Source organism: Porites lutea, chromosome 7 (assembly GCF_958299795.1).
Source record: "Porites lutea chromosome 7, jaPorLute2.1, whole genome shotgun sequence".
Classification (NCBI taxonomy): domain Eukaryota; kingdom Metazoa; phylum Cnidaria; class Anthozoa; order Scleractinia; family Poritidae; genus Porites; species Porites lutea.
This window is the reverse complement of record NC_133207.1, coordinates 1,661,622-1,677,838: the sequence shown is the minus strand read 5'-3', so window position 1 is coordinate 1,677,838 and position 16,217 is coordinate 1,661,622. Positions and strand designations below refer to the sequence as shown.

At 40.1% G+C, this 16,217-nt stretch overlaps 3 protein-coding genes across 3 annotated transcripts; 1 reads left to right on the top strand and 2 right to left on the bottom strand.

Moving 5' to 3' along the window:
* Positions 1 to 790: 790 nt before the first annotated feature.
* On the bottom strand, positions 791 to 10,286 carry LOC140943276 (DNA repair protein RAD51 homolog 2-like). Its single transcript, XM_073392349.1, has 10 exons — positions 10,106 to 10,286; positions 7,765 to 7,878; positions 6,861 to 6,971; positions 6,490 to 6,626; positions 5,762 to 5,881; positions 4,997 to 5,152; positions 3,737 to 3,764; positions 2,702 to 2,920; positions 1,793 to 1,892; positions 791 to 1,119 (listed from the first exon to the last, which is right to left on the bottom strand). The coding sequence occupies exons 1-10, from the start codon at positions 10,190 to 10,192 to the stop codon at positions 1,067 to 1,069; spliced, it is 1,125 nt and encodes a 374-aa protein (XP_073248450.1). The 5' UTR covers positions 10,193 to 10,286; the 3' UTR covers positions 791 to 1,066.
* A 79-nt stretch (positions 10,287 to 10,365) lies between these two features.
* On the top strand, positions 10,366 to 11,437 carry LOC140943365 (F-box/SPRY domain-containing protein 1-like). Its single transcript, XM_073392441.1, has 2 exons — positions 10,366 to 10,716; positions 10,942 to 11,437. Exons 1-2 carry the CDS (start codon positions 10,509 to 10,511, stop codon positions 11,388 to 11,390), a joined length of 657 nt encoding a protein of 218 aa, XP_073248542.1. The 5' UTR covers positions 10,366 to 10,508; the 3' UTR covers positions 11,391 to 11,437.
* A 2,076-nt stretch (positions 11,438 to 13,513) lies between these two features.
* On the bottom strand, positions 13,514 to 16,193 carry LOC140944273 (methionine synthase reductase-like). Its single transcript, XM_073393409.1, has one exon. The coding sequence runs from the start codon at positions 16,071 to 16,073 to the stop codon at positions 13,680 to 13,682; it is 2,394 nt and encodes a 797-aa protein (XP_073249510.1). The 5' UTR covers positions 16,074 to 16,193; the 3' UTR covers positions 13,514 to 13,679.
* Between the last annotated feature and the right edge of the window lie 24 nt (positions 16,194 to 16,217).

The following is a 16,217-nucleotide window of genomic DNA, read 5'->3' as shown; positions in this document are numbered from 1 at the left end:
CTTGGTGTAATATACTGTGAAGAGGAACTTGAGGAGGATCAATACACCACAGAAATTATCCTGGTTTAAAGTTCCCCAATTTGTGGCTAATCTACTAAAAGGATGTTCCGACCCTTAATATAAGACCCCCGTCTATTTTCCTCTTTTCCTTGAGATACGTAATTCTACTCTCAGAACTACAACTCCAGACACAAAAAATACAACGCAAGAAACGCAAGAAAAAAAATTTACGATACTTTCAGCTTTACCGGCAGCGTGCTTTTCACTCAAATAAGATAATAGTTGTTCCAGTCGCGTTGGCGTTGTTAAAATTTTATAGCTGTTTTTGTTCAAACACTGATTCCAGATTCTCCATTTATTGAGACGCGTATAGTGGAAAACATACATGTATTTCGATACACACTATGAGTACAGCCTTATTTTCCCTCCGATATTGGAGCGAGTCAAATAACCAAGCGTGCTTGAGAATCGCCAGCCGCGAGGAAAGAAAACACGCGCAAGCAAGATCGAAAATAAAGGTCCCTCACTATCTGTACTCTTTCCGCGTATAGCCTCCTGTCAGTAGTGCCGGGCGATTTTCACGCGCACTTGCATTAACCTGAGATCAGGCTCTATTTTCGTTTCGCTTTGAAAATTACATTCCGGCGGGCATGGCGAAACGAATTTTAGCGGTAGCCGTTAGAGAGAATGTATGAGAACCGCTAAAATTGGGCCTGATCTTAGGTTACCTTGCATAGTCTAATTTCACCGCGCGCTATATATTACGTATGTCATATCTGTTCATTTGAAACATTTCTTACACCACTTTTAATTTTTCACCTCTCTGTCTTAAGGCTGGCTCTTACAGAAGATATCATCACAAGAATTATCGCGCGACAAGAGCTGTGATCTGATTGCAACGCGCAGACAGTGGGCGATTACGGCGCGATTTATCGCGGCCAGCGGTCGCATATCTATTGGTAACAAGGGACTGTAACTTCACTGTCCAAATTTCACTGGCACAGATCGACTCAAATGTCAATCCATGTTTTGACATTTTGTGATGAATGGGTTCTGACTGTTCACGTCAAAATGCTGAACGAACTTGAATTGTCTGTAGCGATGGATTTCCACCTCGTTCTACAAAAAAGCAAAAAAGAAAAAGATCAGTAAAAAAGACCTTCAATTACATACCCTGCGAGCAGAGTTTTTTCTCTTGCATATCTTTTAGCGTTTACGAAGTCGTTCGCGTGGCTTGTCTGTCGTGTAGTTGGTTGGACGGACAAGTCACGCGAACGACTTCGTAAACGCTAAAGCCATGCAAGAGAGAAAACTCTGCACACAGGGTATCAATTTCAGCTCTGAGGGGTAGGAGATGCAAGAAAGACCAAGGAAGTTGTCGAAAAATAAGTTAGTTATATCTTGGGATGATCAGTTTTATTACTGACGAGTTTGCTTTTTCACTTGAACTTCTCTACAACGGTCACCTTGGGGTCAGAAGAAATTGGCCGTTGTAGAGAGGTTGCAACCAAGAGTCAATGAATGGATTTTTTGCCCGCTGGGAAGGAAAAAAGTGGCTGTTCCACGGTATTTTCTTTTGCTGAACATAACCAAATTTTAGAAGTATATCAGTGATCTGATCTCAGTTCTTTGGTATAGAGAGTCACACAGCAATGACAGATAGCTTTGATGATCTTAAGGTGAAAACTGGGGCGCGTACACGTCATAGAAAGCGAAGAACAAGAAGACGCTGAAAATGTTAGCTTATCTCAACCCAACATGAAGTATCGGTATTCTAAAGTTTTACACCAACCTGGACCCGTTACGTTTTGGTGTTCCAAAACTATTCCTTTAGCCTGGATTGTGTAGACAAAAGATGCAAAGGGGGCTAACGGCGACTTGGATATTAAAATCTGTTTTGAAACAAACAAACAGAGAGAGAACAAACATATTTGAAAAGTGTACGCACACGTTACACAGATGACTGGTGTTAGCATTTCCGGCAGCAAGAACTGTGTGGTTGATGCATACAGCTATTCCGAGAAAGGTTGTCGGAAAAAGTGCACGCGACAACCCCGAAAGGTGTTGTGGGTGATTTTGAGGTCACTGTTCTTCAAAGAAAGTCAGGATAGAATGGCAGGAGAGGCCACGGACTTATGTTTGCGAATGTTAAAGGAAAGCAACAAAAGTAGGTTCCACAGCTGCAAAGGCGGGAACAGTGTATTGATCATATCCCATATTACCTTTCGGAATTGTCACGTGCACATTTTCCCGACAACCCTCCTCGAAATAGCTGTATACAAAGTTTTATTCGCCCCCCGCGTATTTCGCATAATACACCTTGCATCCCCCCCAAAATTTACATTAGCATTGTCTCTATTATTTTTGGAGGGGCTTATATTTCAAAATCAAATGAGCTACCCTTTTATTTGGGAGTAAATTTACCGTTTTTGCTTTGTTTTACTTTGCATTTGAGGGCAATTTTCCAAGTACAAGCCCCCGGGGGGCATATATTTGGAGGGGCGATTTAACGGAGAGTTTTTTTTCGTTAACGGTTTGGGGGGCTTATATTAGGAGGGGCTTATACATACAGGGGCTTATTTTCTGAATTTTACGGTAGGTTATGCACAATTTTTAGGGGCAACCGATGTCTATTTACCAGGGAAATGCGCGAGGGTTGAATTCCGTAGAAAAAGAACCTTGAATTCCGTTCTCTTTTTACCTGTCGAAACTTGTCGTCTAAATACTGCACAATGAGGCGAGTATTTACCGCATGTGACCACGTGTTACCCAGGGCTGCGGTCACGTGACTACCATCCTCCTCCTCTGGCTCAGCATCCGCGCCGTCTACGTCTTGTAAAGCCTCGACTCCATTCAGAGAATTACCAGCTCCAGACCCCGCGCCAACGAAGCGAGTTGTGATTTGATTTGTTACGACCACCTGCACGAAGACAAAAAAAATTTCCTTGTATTTTATAATGGCTCACAACAGTTTTCAGCACTTTGCACTAGTTTCAACACTACTGTTCTACATTATTGCAGTCAGAATAATGTGTTTATAAAACCCCGCGTTTGCGCGGCTTCATCTTAGGTTTTCGAGGGATGGGAGTTTGCTGTTCCACTTTATTCAGTCCAAGATTGTTGCAACGTTCAGTTTCATTTATATAGGAAGTTAAAGTAAAAAGAGGAAAAACTTTTTACCCAAAAATGATCTAAGCCAACCCCATTTACTGTCAAACTAAGAAAACCCGGAACATCTGTCCACATTCATCAGAGACTGAAGAAAAGCTCGCTGGTGTTTGTGCTTACATCTACGTACCGCGTTGTTGGTGACGACTATCACTGTTTTGAATCATTAGAGAGATTACGAGTCACGTTTATGGCAAACGGGAAACGGTAAACGTCAGATACAAGTTGAGAATTTGTCAGAATAGAAAATAAGCAGATAAAAACTGTCCAGAACAATTCTTATGGATAAAACTGACGTGAAACGACTTACTTTTGAGTAGAAGTAATAAAGAGTAAACAACATTTTAGGGGGAAACTTGATCACGTGGTACAAATTCAAGTTTGCCGTTTGGCGTAAATGTGAATCTTAATCTCTCTGATGACGTAAGCGCGAGGGACTCTCACGGGCGTAGCCAGGGCGGATAAAGGCTCAAAGCCGCGATTCTATAGACCACTGTTTTGGGCACCTAGATTTTACAACAGGGTGCTTGAGGCATCAATATAAAACACGAATTCCAAATTTCCTTACCGGAATATGAAAAGTCTCTGCAAGGTACCTAAAATGAAGAACAAAATTGTGAAGCAACTAAAGAAAAGAGGCACTTTTTTTAATTACGGGTACTTGAGGTACCACCTGTGGCTAAAGCAAAGGATTACAGTTTTTGACTGTAACCAAGGGCTGCCTGGGGCTAAGCCGGCAATGCAGGCGTTTTCTTCGGGCGCGCGAATGTTTTTTGTTTCGCCATCTTGAAACTCTAAAAGAGAGAAGGAACTGGGGCGAGTCAAAGGGAGTGGGGGAGGGGGCAGGAAGAGAGAAGAGTAAAAAATTTTTCTTTCCTCCCCCTCCTCCTCTCCTTCTATTGCCCTAGCACCTACCCTCGCAAACCCTCAGGGCTGCTATTTCTACTCTGTCCATCTTCCTATGTCATAAAATCAAAGATGGCGGTTACAATATTAGGAACATAAACAAACTTTTGCCCGCCAAAATACGCCTGCACTGCAGGCTACCTGGAGGGGGGGGGGGGGAGTGGGGGGGAGCTGGGGGATTTCCCCTGCCTGCTCTGAAGATGGCCCTTGCCAACTTTCATAGGAAAACAAAAGGACAATAGAGAGGAAAAGTGTGACGTCAAAATTTTCAGATCACAACAACAGGGAGCCGAAGTAACGAGGGCAGCGACGGCAACGAGAGGGGCAAGAAAATAATAATTTTTTTAGCAAAACAACAAGTTTGCACGTGATCATGTTTTTTTTGTTCACTTCTTAGCCGTCGCTGCGTGACTGTGACATAAAACTTCTTAATTTCACATGCCCGCTTCAAGGAGTACCTGAACACAACGAAAAAAATCTTTTCTTCTTTTTCATAACTTAGGGCGCTTTCCATTTGTCAGAACTGGCCGGCCGGACCATCGTCGGACCAGTCATTTTAACTATGAAATTGGCCTTTTCCGAGGGTTTTTGCTGAAAAACTATCCTGGATGGATAGTTTTGATCAATAGTGAAATTCTCATTACGACGGGAATGGTCTGGCCAGTCAGTTCCGACAAATGGAAAGCGCCCTTAGATACAGTCCTTTCAGATTCAACCCCAGGTAATTTCATCAACATTTGACAAATTAAATGAAATTGAGTAAGATCGATGAAGTTTGAAATAGTGCAAATTCACTTTTAAGTGACATTTTCATTTTTTTGTCATCCAGAAATTTTGCTACCATGGCAACGTGACATAATGTCTTCTTCTCTCTAGTGACCAGGTCTCCTTGAATTTAATGATGACTGTATATTACTCTTACTTTAAAATGGCTGCCTCCTTGGAAAGAAGTGCAGTTCTTTCGTTCAAGTTTCTTGAAACTCTGCTATCAAACTCCTTTCTGACAAGTGATGCAATGGAATCCAAGATGATAAGCTTTACCCCTTTAGATATCACCTCTTCTTCCAGTCTCTGAAGCCTGACAATAATGTTTAGTCATATGTTACTCATTCCAAGTAAAATCTTAGGTGTAACAAAAATTATGTTTGTTGAATTGTAAGTGGAGTTTTTTTCAGAGGCTGAAATTTACCATTGACTACGCAATTTTTTGGGACTTTCAATTTGTACATTGAAGCGGGGCAGGGAGGAGAAGAGGTACCTTCCCCTGACACCCCATGCTCCTCAACCTGGTGCCAATCTTCTCTCATCTCCAAAACACATAAATAGAGACAGGGTGCGAGTCTGTAGTTAGGTCACCACATCAGATGCTTGTTGGTACTGCATTGCTCCTGTCTGGCTTTCAACAGAGGTGTCTTATCAGGTGAGAGGTGTATGCAGGGTTCCACTATGACAATAGCTAAGCCTTTCAACCCTGATATCAAAATTCAAATTCATATTTTTTTGTCACCATACATTTTCTGTAGAACTAATGAGAGAATTAGAAAATTTGCATTAAATTTATCTTCTTGTGTGATAATGTCTCCATTTTTTGTGACCACCTGTTTTAGAAAGTATGATCAGTAGATATTATGAGGAGAAATTTTGCGCTGATCGCCGAAGTCTTCTAGAATTTAAGGGTTTAACTTACCTATTCCATAATGAGGTGCAGGTTGATTCCCAATACACATGTATTCTTTCTGATAGTTGCACCAGCGATTCATTTGAGTTAAAAACATCTGGAAATCTGTTGGACCCCATTTCAACCAACCTGGGATAATTTTTCAGAAACAATAGTCATTTTATTTCAAGACAAACCCTAATGGATTGATGTAAGGAGAACTTTTTCCTCAGGCATTTTTTTTCACTGACACTCATACCCCTGGGAATTTTCCAATCCAAGGGGGAATCAAGACATTATGCCTAACTAAACTGGGAGTGAGAGTTGCCAAGTAGCTACTTTTGAAAACACTCTGAAACCTAGTTTTTAGTAGAAGAAACCTATCAGTCTTTGTTTAACCCAGTTCTTTTCAGAAATTTATCAGTAGGAGACTGTCTGGCTTCCCCATAATCCAATAAATTGTGTACGAGGGCTCTGAGTCAATAGCCCATGAGGCCGAAGGCAATCGGAGGACGATTGCAATACTAGAAGAACAAAATATCTATAAGAAAATGAGAGTGCTTTTATTGTGATAGTTATTGTTGGTACTTAAGACCAGTGTAGTAAAAAAGCACAAAAAACTTAAAGATCTCTCTTTCCCTCCTCTTTTCCCTTAAAACTCTACGTCAAAAGGTATGAATCAATAAACTTAGGAAAATGTATATGATTTTTCTAATGCTTAATACAATATTATTTTTTTCAGTCAAAAAGCTCTCTACCTTGTTGCACTAAAGGCAGCCTCTGTATCAATGTAGATAATACTAGCATCCAGCCCTCCTTTGTCCTGTGGCAGAGTTGCTAGCACACTAAGCATGATACAGAACTGAGTCTTACCACATCCGGCAGGTCCTGCTATCTGCATTCAAATAATAACAAAATAATAGTTACGTGGTTATAGAGGCACTCAGCCCCATTCTGTTATTTAGTTCTTCCTTTCTTTCTAAAATTTAAGAGTAAAATTCTCCATATAGAATTATTCCATACAATTGTAATCTGAGCTTAATATAGTTATTTACAATAACTTGAATCTTCAAGAAATTGCACTAATTGAGGACTGAAGCCAATGGTCACCAGTCTTGACCTTACGTACCTCTGTGATTGTACCACAAGCAAGTCCTCCATGAAGCTGTTTATCAAGATCTTCCAGGGATGTAGGGAAAAATGACTGCTGACGTTCAGATCGTTCAAGTAAAGAAAGAGCCTAAGAAAATTTAATTTCATCCCGAGAATAAAAATGAGATCTGCAGCTGCAACAGTTAGTTATTATTACTGAATGTAACATTTTGAGGGTTTGTGCTGGGTTTTGGTTTTAAAATTCAAGGTTAAGAGAATTCAAGGAGTAGAGAAGTCATGACAAGTTTGAGATGCATACTTTCCCACTTTTAAAATCTAAAATTTAATATCAGGGCTTTCCAAGGACTTCAAGAAGTAGCATACCCTAAATAAAAAACTGGAACAGGTGAGGTTTGAGTTTGTGAAAATGACAAAAAAATCAATGCCATGTTCCCTATTTCACAGGTAAAGCACGGAAAATGTTGGCTTGACTTGATTCATCTTCATATCAATTTGCATGATTAATTTTGATATTTAACAATTATTCCTCAAGCCCGAATGGGCTCTGAGTCAATAGCCCATCGCATGAGGCTGAAGGCTAAATGGGCTATTGACTCAGAGGCCATGAGGGCGAGAGGAATAATTGTTTTAGTAAAATCCAACTAGTTGGTCAAAAATATCGAGACAAAACAACTTTAGCTAGTTAAAGCTAGACTTTAATTTGTTTTTGCAGCCAAAAAGCCAGTGCTTTTCGCTACTAGTGGGCTATAACATATAGCCTAGTAGTAGCTCAACCAATCAGAATGCAGCATTGATAATAGACCAGTAGTTGGATGTTAGCTAATTAATAACCTTTGTAATTCAACTGACAAGGCTGTGATTTTGTCCATACTTAACAATGAAGAAAAACTACAACACCATGGCCTAGCCCTGGTACTTACTGTTTGCACCTTAGGAATAATGGACCGACTAACAGCTTGTTGAATCTCTAAAACCTCTTGATAACTTGCTCCAGTGGACTTAAGGAGCTCCAGAATATTCCTCTGCAGTACATCCTATTTTAAAAAAATCCAATTTAAATTTCATTAAGATTCGATAAGGATCACTACAGGATTGTCAGATGTACGATCAATGAGTGTGGGTACTCCTGGGATTGTAACATTAGCAAATAAAGTTCATATCTATACTCAAGTTAAATGTTGGGAACATCCCACCCTCCATTAACTGGCTCTGTGCTCTAGCCGATTTTGTCATCAGCATCACCATCATCCAACCTAACCTGTGGAACAAAGTTGATCATCATCATCATCATCATCACTGAGGCCCTGCCAGGGTAAGTTCCGACAAGCGACATGGCCCAAAAAGTAGAGACAGTGCCTAAAATGAAATCACGACAAGAGACAACCTCCCTCGGCCAAATTGCTACAGTGACGGCAAAGCCGACAATAAGTGACAAGCATTTATAAACACTGACACGAGATGTTTTAAAATTCAGAGGGGTGACATGGGACATCATCATCATCATCATCATCATCGTCATCATCGTCATCACCATCATCATCAACATTATTATCATCATTGTTGTCATTCATATCCTATCGTCATTATCATCATCTTAATTGTCATTGTAGTCATGACCACTGCCACTGCCACCACCACCACCACCACCACAACCACCACCACCACCACAACCCTCAAAGTTAAAATTTTTGTTCAGTGGCCATTTAGCGATCAGCTCTTTGGGTTTAGTTGCCAGGGGAAAATTTTAGGCGCCAAATTATATTAATAAATTAATATATCAAAATTGTCATCAACAAAAGCAGTTAGCAAGTTTAACTTAAAATGCAGCACTGTCTATAAATTACTCGTTTATTGTGCAAGGCATTAGTTACTGATAGTCTGAGAATAAGGTTTGCAGATTTATCTCCTTGAATCAATACTGAAACGGAATTGTAAAGATAATTACCATTTCCAGTTGTCTTTGGAACCTTCAATCCTTCTGTATAATCCCCAGTTGGTATATGAGAGCAGAACTTAACTCATCCTCTGTTAATGTGTTCAAAATTTCCCAGTCGCAACTTGATAGGTGACCTATTTTTTTTTTCTGATATTTGTTTCGCATTTCTTTTGCGACTTTTGTTGATGATGAACTTGTTTCCCCAACTATCAAATATTTTTGGAGATTTAAAAGGTCGTTTTTAATATCGCTAGACATCACGAAAGCCTGAAAAAGGCAGGAGCGTATAGGAAGATCAACAAGTTTTGTAAATCAAATCATTGCTTTATAGAGATACGTGGAAATTTCGCAACGAGTTGTACTTGGAAAAAATGTTTTTCCCAATCAGTTGAAAGGAACCCAAACAAAAATGCCACTTACAAAATAAAAATTTTCTTTTTCCTTTATCATCGCTACAGGTGTTTAAAAAAACCATTTTTTGCAACCAGTTTTGCGATGTTTAGTTTCGCTTACATTTATCGCTTTTGTTTACAAAACCGCGATTCAACTCGCAGCACGGTTCACATGTTACGGTTATCACATAATGTTCTGTGTTGAATTTGCACCAATTTAGCTTTCCCTCTTCATGTTATTAGATTGTTTCAGTATTGATTCAAAAATATTTATAATATGTAGTCCAGTTAAAAAACCACCGAACTTGGCTTGACAAGCATTCCTAAGATATCGAAGAAATCGTCACTGTCGACAAGCAAGGTTCTTCGAGTGCGTGCCATTTGTCACGTGTCAAAAGTTAAAATGTCACGTGCAAGGCAACAGACTGAAGGCGATTTGGCGAACGAATGCAAGTCAAGTTTCATTGATGTTCATTTTCAAAATGCTAAGCTCTGAGGTTTTTTTAAGTTTTCAATTTAGCATGTTTTTCAACGGAAAAGTAAAAAAGTAATAGAATTCAAATCAGCTAGAATAAATGTTCTTCATATTTCAGTAGAAGTGATTGCCATTTCTGTTTCTATACGCCAACACAAACCTATTCTGCACGGTCGCCAGCTTGGAGACCATTCTCGAAATCAAGTCGCCAGTTCCAAAATTTTAGGCGCCATGGCGACTAAAATGGTCGCAACTTCGAGGGTTGCACCACCATCATCATCATCATCATCATCATCATCATCATCATCATCATCATCATCATCATAATACAATCACTTTGTAGTACACAGAAGAGGCCATAAACCAAGTGTTCTCTGCGTTTCAGAAATAACCAAAGGCGTGCTACCTTTTTAAACAGTTCCATTTTTGTACTGATCAATAAGCTTAAATTATTTCACCTTGCACGTGACTATCTTATGTTTTGCAAGTCTTTCCACGATTTCTGGTCGTACACCTCGCACACGACGTAGCTTTCGAGAGGACATTTTACGGATCCAATGGGTTGTACAAAAATTCCACTGCAGCCATCATGATGTCCTTTCTTCGCTATTTCCTACAATTGCAAATTGCAGTCGCTCTAACACATGCTTGCTCTCCGCCATTTCCCACTGTTTTACGCTATGTATGCTGCCTTGCTGTATACTCCGAACACCCATAATGCCTGCGCGCTTCTACCCTTGATTCAATAACAAAACAAAATGTTATGTGTTGTGGCTGTGTAAAATTTTTGTGACATTTTGCATTTCTGTGAAAGGTTTTTGCATTTCCTTCATCACCATAGTCTTTTAAGCCCTTGTTTGAATGCTCAAGAGTTGTGAAAGTCTCCAAGTTCTATGTCGTCGTGCGATTATTCGCGCGGTGGGAAGCAGAAAGCGTCTTCGGAGGCTGCCACTTCCACGAAATATCATCAACTGGCTAAGGGAATACGACGAACCTGCTGCATTCGATCCTAACTGCAGTTCTGATGAAGTTGTTTTTTCAAACAACAATGAAACTATCACCTTTACAGGTCACATGTCATTATATACTTATTAATTAGTTTGTTCGTTTGGTTTGTGTGCTTGTTTCCTGGGGGGAGGGGGGGGGGGGGGAAGGGCACCCTAATGTTGGGGTGGTCGTTACAGAGGTGGCTTAAAAGAGAAGGGAGGTTGCTGAAAAGAGCATTTATAACAAATTTTGAACCATATAATACTATGGAACTAAAATCTGACTTACGTTTATCTTGTACAATTAGGAAATGGCTACAGCACAACATTGATCCTTACCCCTGATGGGCGTGGCTATACCTCTGGAAAACATGAATGGGTGTTCTACTTTAACAACTGCCGAGGACAAGTAGCAGTGTGTGTGGTGACAGCTGATTTCAAGAAAGCAAGGACATTCAGAACAATGCCTGCAATTGGTAGAAGAATTGGTTGGGCATACAATCAAATTGGATTCCTGACCTTTGATGTTCCAATTTGGGAGGCCCTCGGCAGTCAACGCAATGAAAGTTATCACACCTGGGACATGATAGGCATTCTGCTTGACCTAGATAAAGGAACTCTTGGTTTTATGAAGAATGGACAGGAAATGGGTACAGCATTCTGTAAAGGGCTACAAGGACAAGAGCTCTTCCCAGGTGTTAGTTTGTGCTCAGGCAGAGAGCAAGTTACTATAGTAACAAGTAGAACCTATTTGTAAGTCTTTTGAGTTGGTGAATAAACTGCCAGTTTACATTTCAACCTTGACATTCAAGGAGAGTTCCCTGTGGTACTTTTCTGTATTGACCCTCTTTTATCAGATGTGGCATTTGAGAATTTGGCCAGCTGAAAATTGACCTTAAAATTTCAGAGCCACTAAGGAAATTTTCTGGTACTGAAAGTGCAGTAAAACTACCTCACTGAAAGATAGTTGTGTAACGACTAATTGAATTCTCGATTAATTGCGATTATGACCGTTTGGTTTGATTCACGATTCTTTGCTTCCACGTTTCGATTTTGCTTCGATTTTTGAAAACCTTTTCCAGGGTGCCCTCAGTGAGTTATTATATTGTAAAATCAGAATCCAGAACTCTTTAAACTGACGTTTTTGATTGATGAGCAAAGACGATAGCAGTTCGTGCGCCATTTTGTGTTGCCTGGTAAAAATGCTGTCCTTCAAGCACCCCTTGAGATGTTCCAAATAAGGCAAACCATCTTTGTCAGGATCTCAAACATGGCGATGAACCAAGCGACTGTGAATCCTCCTGTCCCTGTTACTATTCTCAAATTGAGGGTTTAGGGTTGCATGTTGTTAACATTACACATTATGTCATAACAATTAAGAAACATTTAGATATTGGAATCAAAATAATCGAAATTGAAAGACAATAATTGAAATCGAATTGAATCACAAGGAATATGAATCGTTACACCCCTACTGAAAGAGTGCATGAAAAAAAGGTTGAGAATCGAACAGTCTATTAAAAATCAATCATTTATTGGGACTTTTTCTAGCCAGCCTTGCAATTTTCCAAGTTAACTTAAATTAATTAAAAAGATAATGGATTTGTGTAACACAACCGTTTTGTAATAGCTGGTGCTTTTTTAGCCTGCTTCCTTCAGCATATTAGCTGTTCTCCCAGAAAGCCAGCAATTTTGCCAGCAACTACCTGTTAAAACCTGAGTTTACATTAGAATGGTTCCTGTTCATGAAGGATTTTAAAAAGGAAACCATTTCAATAAGTTAGATGTACTTCGTATAGTCTCATCAGTATTTCTTGACCATCTGTCTTTCAATATTCTGTCACTCAAATGTCCAGGTGATAATCTGAAAATTAGGCCCCTTCCTTAAAGCTGCATGTTGCATTCTTTTTACACATAATTCTACAAGCATGTCTATTATAATCAACTTCAGAAGGTCATGTTACTCATCAACAATGTTATTGCTCTTATTTACATTGAATTCTTACATTTCAACAAGTAAAATGAAAAGAAGAGGTCTCCATACATCTTAGAAGGATCACAATAAGATCAGAAGTAACTTCCATCAAGCTTGTGGATATTCAGTTATATACTGTCAAAGTTGAGCCTCAAATGTGGTTTAAAATGCCTACTCGTCACAAATTGTAAGACAGTACCCCCAAATCCATAAAAACTTGAAATCAGATTTTTTCTTTCTTTGACACTCTTGAAAATTGGCATGGAGGGTGATGGAGTGTGCTGATTGAGATTTATAGTTTTCTTTTTCTTTGGAAAGTATAAACATTACTTTGTAAGATCATGTATGCTAATTTACCAAAAGTAAAGATGTAGGCCATTGTGAAGTCAAAAGTAACAAGAACTTTTGCACATATATATTGAAGTGCAATGATTTTCATCTCTCCAGATTTTAATACCTTCAACCTTCAAGCCATAAGAGTGACCATAACTGAATTATTTCTCGCAGCTTTTGTGACTATTGCTGCTTAAATCCAACTAGTGGTCTATTACCAATGCTGCGTTCTGATTGGTTGAGTTACTACTAGGCTATATTTTATAGCCGACTAGTAGCGAAAAGCGCCGGCTTTGAAAACCAAAAACAATGGCGACTGAATTGCGTTTTGCTAACTAAAGTTGTTTTGTCTCGATATTTTTGACCAACTAGTTGGATTTTACTAAAACAATAATTTTTATTATTCCTCTTTCCCTCATGGCCTCTAAGTCAATAGCCCATTTGGCCTTCAGCCTCATGAGCTATTGACTCAGAGCCCATTCAGGCTCGAGGAATAATTGTTAATTAACCAAACACAATAGACACGTCAGACGATACCGATCAATGTCTTGATTTCATAAACTGTCTTATCAGCACTACACAATGTAGGAGTTCTCAGAGTGTTGTGTTAAAAAGATGCATATTGATATCAATATCATCTGTCTTCCAGTCCTCATAAACTGACAAAGACCCCCTCAAATTTAAATTATTTTTGCAGGTTACAACACCAACAGTTCTGTCCCAGTGATACTTTATCACTCAAGTCCATATGTCCTCAAGGTATTGCTTCTGATCACGCAGTTTCATCATTTCTTGTCTTGCTTCTGCCATACCTAGGCCCTTGTACTCTTGAACTATTTCAAGGAAAGTATCATATACATCCTTAGCCATGTTCCTGGCATCACCACAAACATACACAACAGCTCCTTTCTCGAAGACTTGTTTAGCTACATCAACAGCATGACGTCTCAGGTTGTTTTGAACATACTTTGGAGGGGCATAACCATGGAAACCATCAGTGGTATCACGAGAGAAGGAAAGGAACAATCGTGACAAAACACCAGTTGATAAATAGTACTCCAGCTTGTCCTGGTAGAGGTAGTCTCTTTCCCTGTGTCTGCAGCCAAAGAACAGCCATGCTTCTGAGAGATGTGTTACCTTGCCTGCTGCCTTCTGTAGAAGGTCCCTGTGCTGTAGAAAACCTATGAATGGTGCCACACCTGTGCCAGGCCCAATCATGATTATTGGTGTTCCTGGAGAGTTCGGCAGTTTGAAGTTTAACCGTTTTCGCTGGAATACTGGAATTTGAGGGACCTCCTGAAGAGCCATCTTAGCAAAGCGCTCTGGCAATTCCTTGTTGCTTATATCTTTGTTTCTCCAGAGGGATTTTGTAATATCACTCAGCCAACCAGTGCAAATGCCATGTCTTTGATCCCTGATCTCTTCAACAGCTGGGAACTCCACAATGTTAAACACAAAATGAAGATGAGTTGGATTTTCAAGTGGTGAGCTTGACACTGAGTAAGGTCGTGCCTTCAATCTCGGTAGCAGTTCAAGCAATCTTTCAAAGGGTGGCTGACATGAAGGGAAAGCATTAAGAAGGTCCAACAAGGATAACCCAGGTTCCCTGATCAATCTGCTGTAATCACTTGCACCCTGTTTACTGCAGAGTTCTTGAAGCCTTCTCTTCTCTTGAGGTTCAGTGGTGTGCTCAGATAAGACTCTTAAGAGGGCTTTGCTTGGAACGGTTCTGATCTCCAAGCATGTCAGTAGTGTATGCCTGATTGTTGAATGCTGTGGAATGAAGTCTGGTAGACTAGCTCCCTTCTTGGTTGTGGAGGTTATCAGCTGGATGGAAAAAGGTGTCTCAGCTTTCTCTGTTACCCCTAACTTTCTAATCAGTTCCTCTACTTCAGCACTAGGATTTGGACAAACAATGCCAAAAGAGTCACCTGGTTCGTAACTCATATTACAACCAGTGACATCAAGCTCTAAGTCCAGCGCAGTCTTGATAGAGTTCTCACTCGTAAGCTTCTCTGCAGATACCACAGTTGCCATGGAGACATCAGAGATGACACTTGGAAAACTTGAGCCATTATGTAAAGGCAATGTAGTGCAGTCAAGTTTAAGCTCAGGATGGTATGACAGCTCTAGATAGGATGGTGGAAGCTGTGGTATAGATAGTGCAGAGGATGATAAAGGAGCAGCAGATTGCTTCAGCTGATCAGCTAATCTTGGAGAGGATAAACTATCTGAGTTGCTTAGTTTGGAATTATTACTTGTCGCACCATTGTAAGAATTTGTTGTGTGGCTGACACCATTACCAGTATTTGCAGTAACCTTGCCATTGGTTTCATGTGAAGAGTTGTTTTCACCATGAACTACCAGATCTTTGGGATCATTGATCTCCGCTATTGTGGTCTTACTGCTCAACTCCTGACTTCCTTTTTGTAACGTTTTGGTATAAGCCATATTGAAAGAATTGCTCACACCACTGATAGCTATGTCTTTAGTGTGATTGATCTCTTGAACTGTAGTCTTACTATCACAGTCCACACTACTCTCAGAAGATTTGTTATCGCCATTGATAACCCTATTTTCATTGCAACTGGTGTCTGCAGCTGTGCTCTTGCTGTCTTGCTGACTTTCACTCTCTGGTAGTAGCAAGCCTAGGTGATTTTGTAAAGCCCCCCATAATCCCTCTATCCATGGTTCCACTATCAGTTCAAGTCCAACTGCATCATCGGCATACCCAGTAGAGTAAAACTTCTGAGCCCCTAGTTCCAGTAACCTTTTGTCCAATACTTTGCCGTTGTTGCAAAAGTTCGTGTAGTTGGTATCGCCCAGCGCAAGGAGAGCATAATGCAAATTTTGCAAATGTGTTCCAGGAAGAGTCTTTTTCTTCAATCTCCTCATGAATTTACACATTGTGTCTGGCGGATCACCCTCTCCCGTTGTGGAAACCACGAAAACAACTAGTGATTCTTTCTCCAGCGTGAATTTTTTCTCGGTAAGACTGAGGCAAAACAAGTTCGAGAAAAGGCCATGTTGTTCTGAGAACTCGTGAATTTCCTCAGCGATCGCTTTGGCTTGGCCAGTCTGGGATCCGTATAGAATTGTAAATTTGTTCGCTGAAGAGCTACTCACAGGCATAATGACTATTTTTGCCTTGACTGCTCTTAACAACGCTAAAGGAAAGCGTAAAATATTGAAAAGAAACTCTCCTAAAGATGTTGCATAAGCTAAGTGAAATCCCAACACGCCGGCAATGGAAAGAAGTGTACGTGGACGATATTA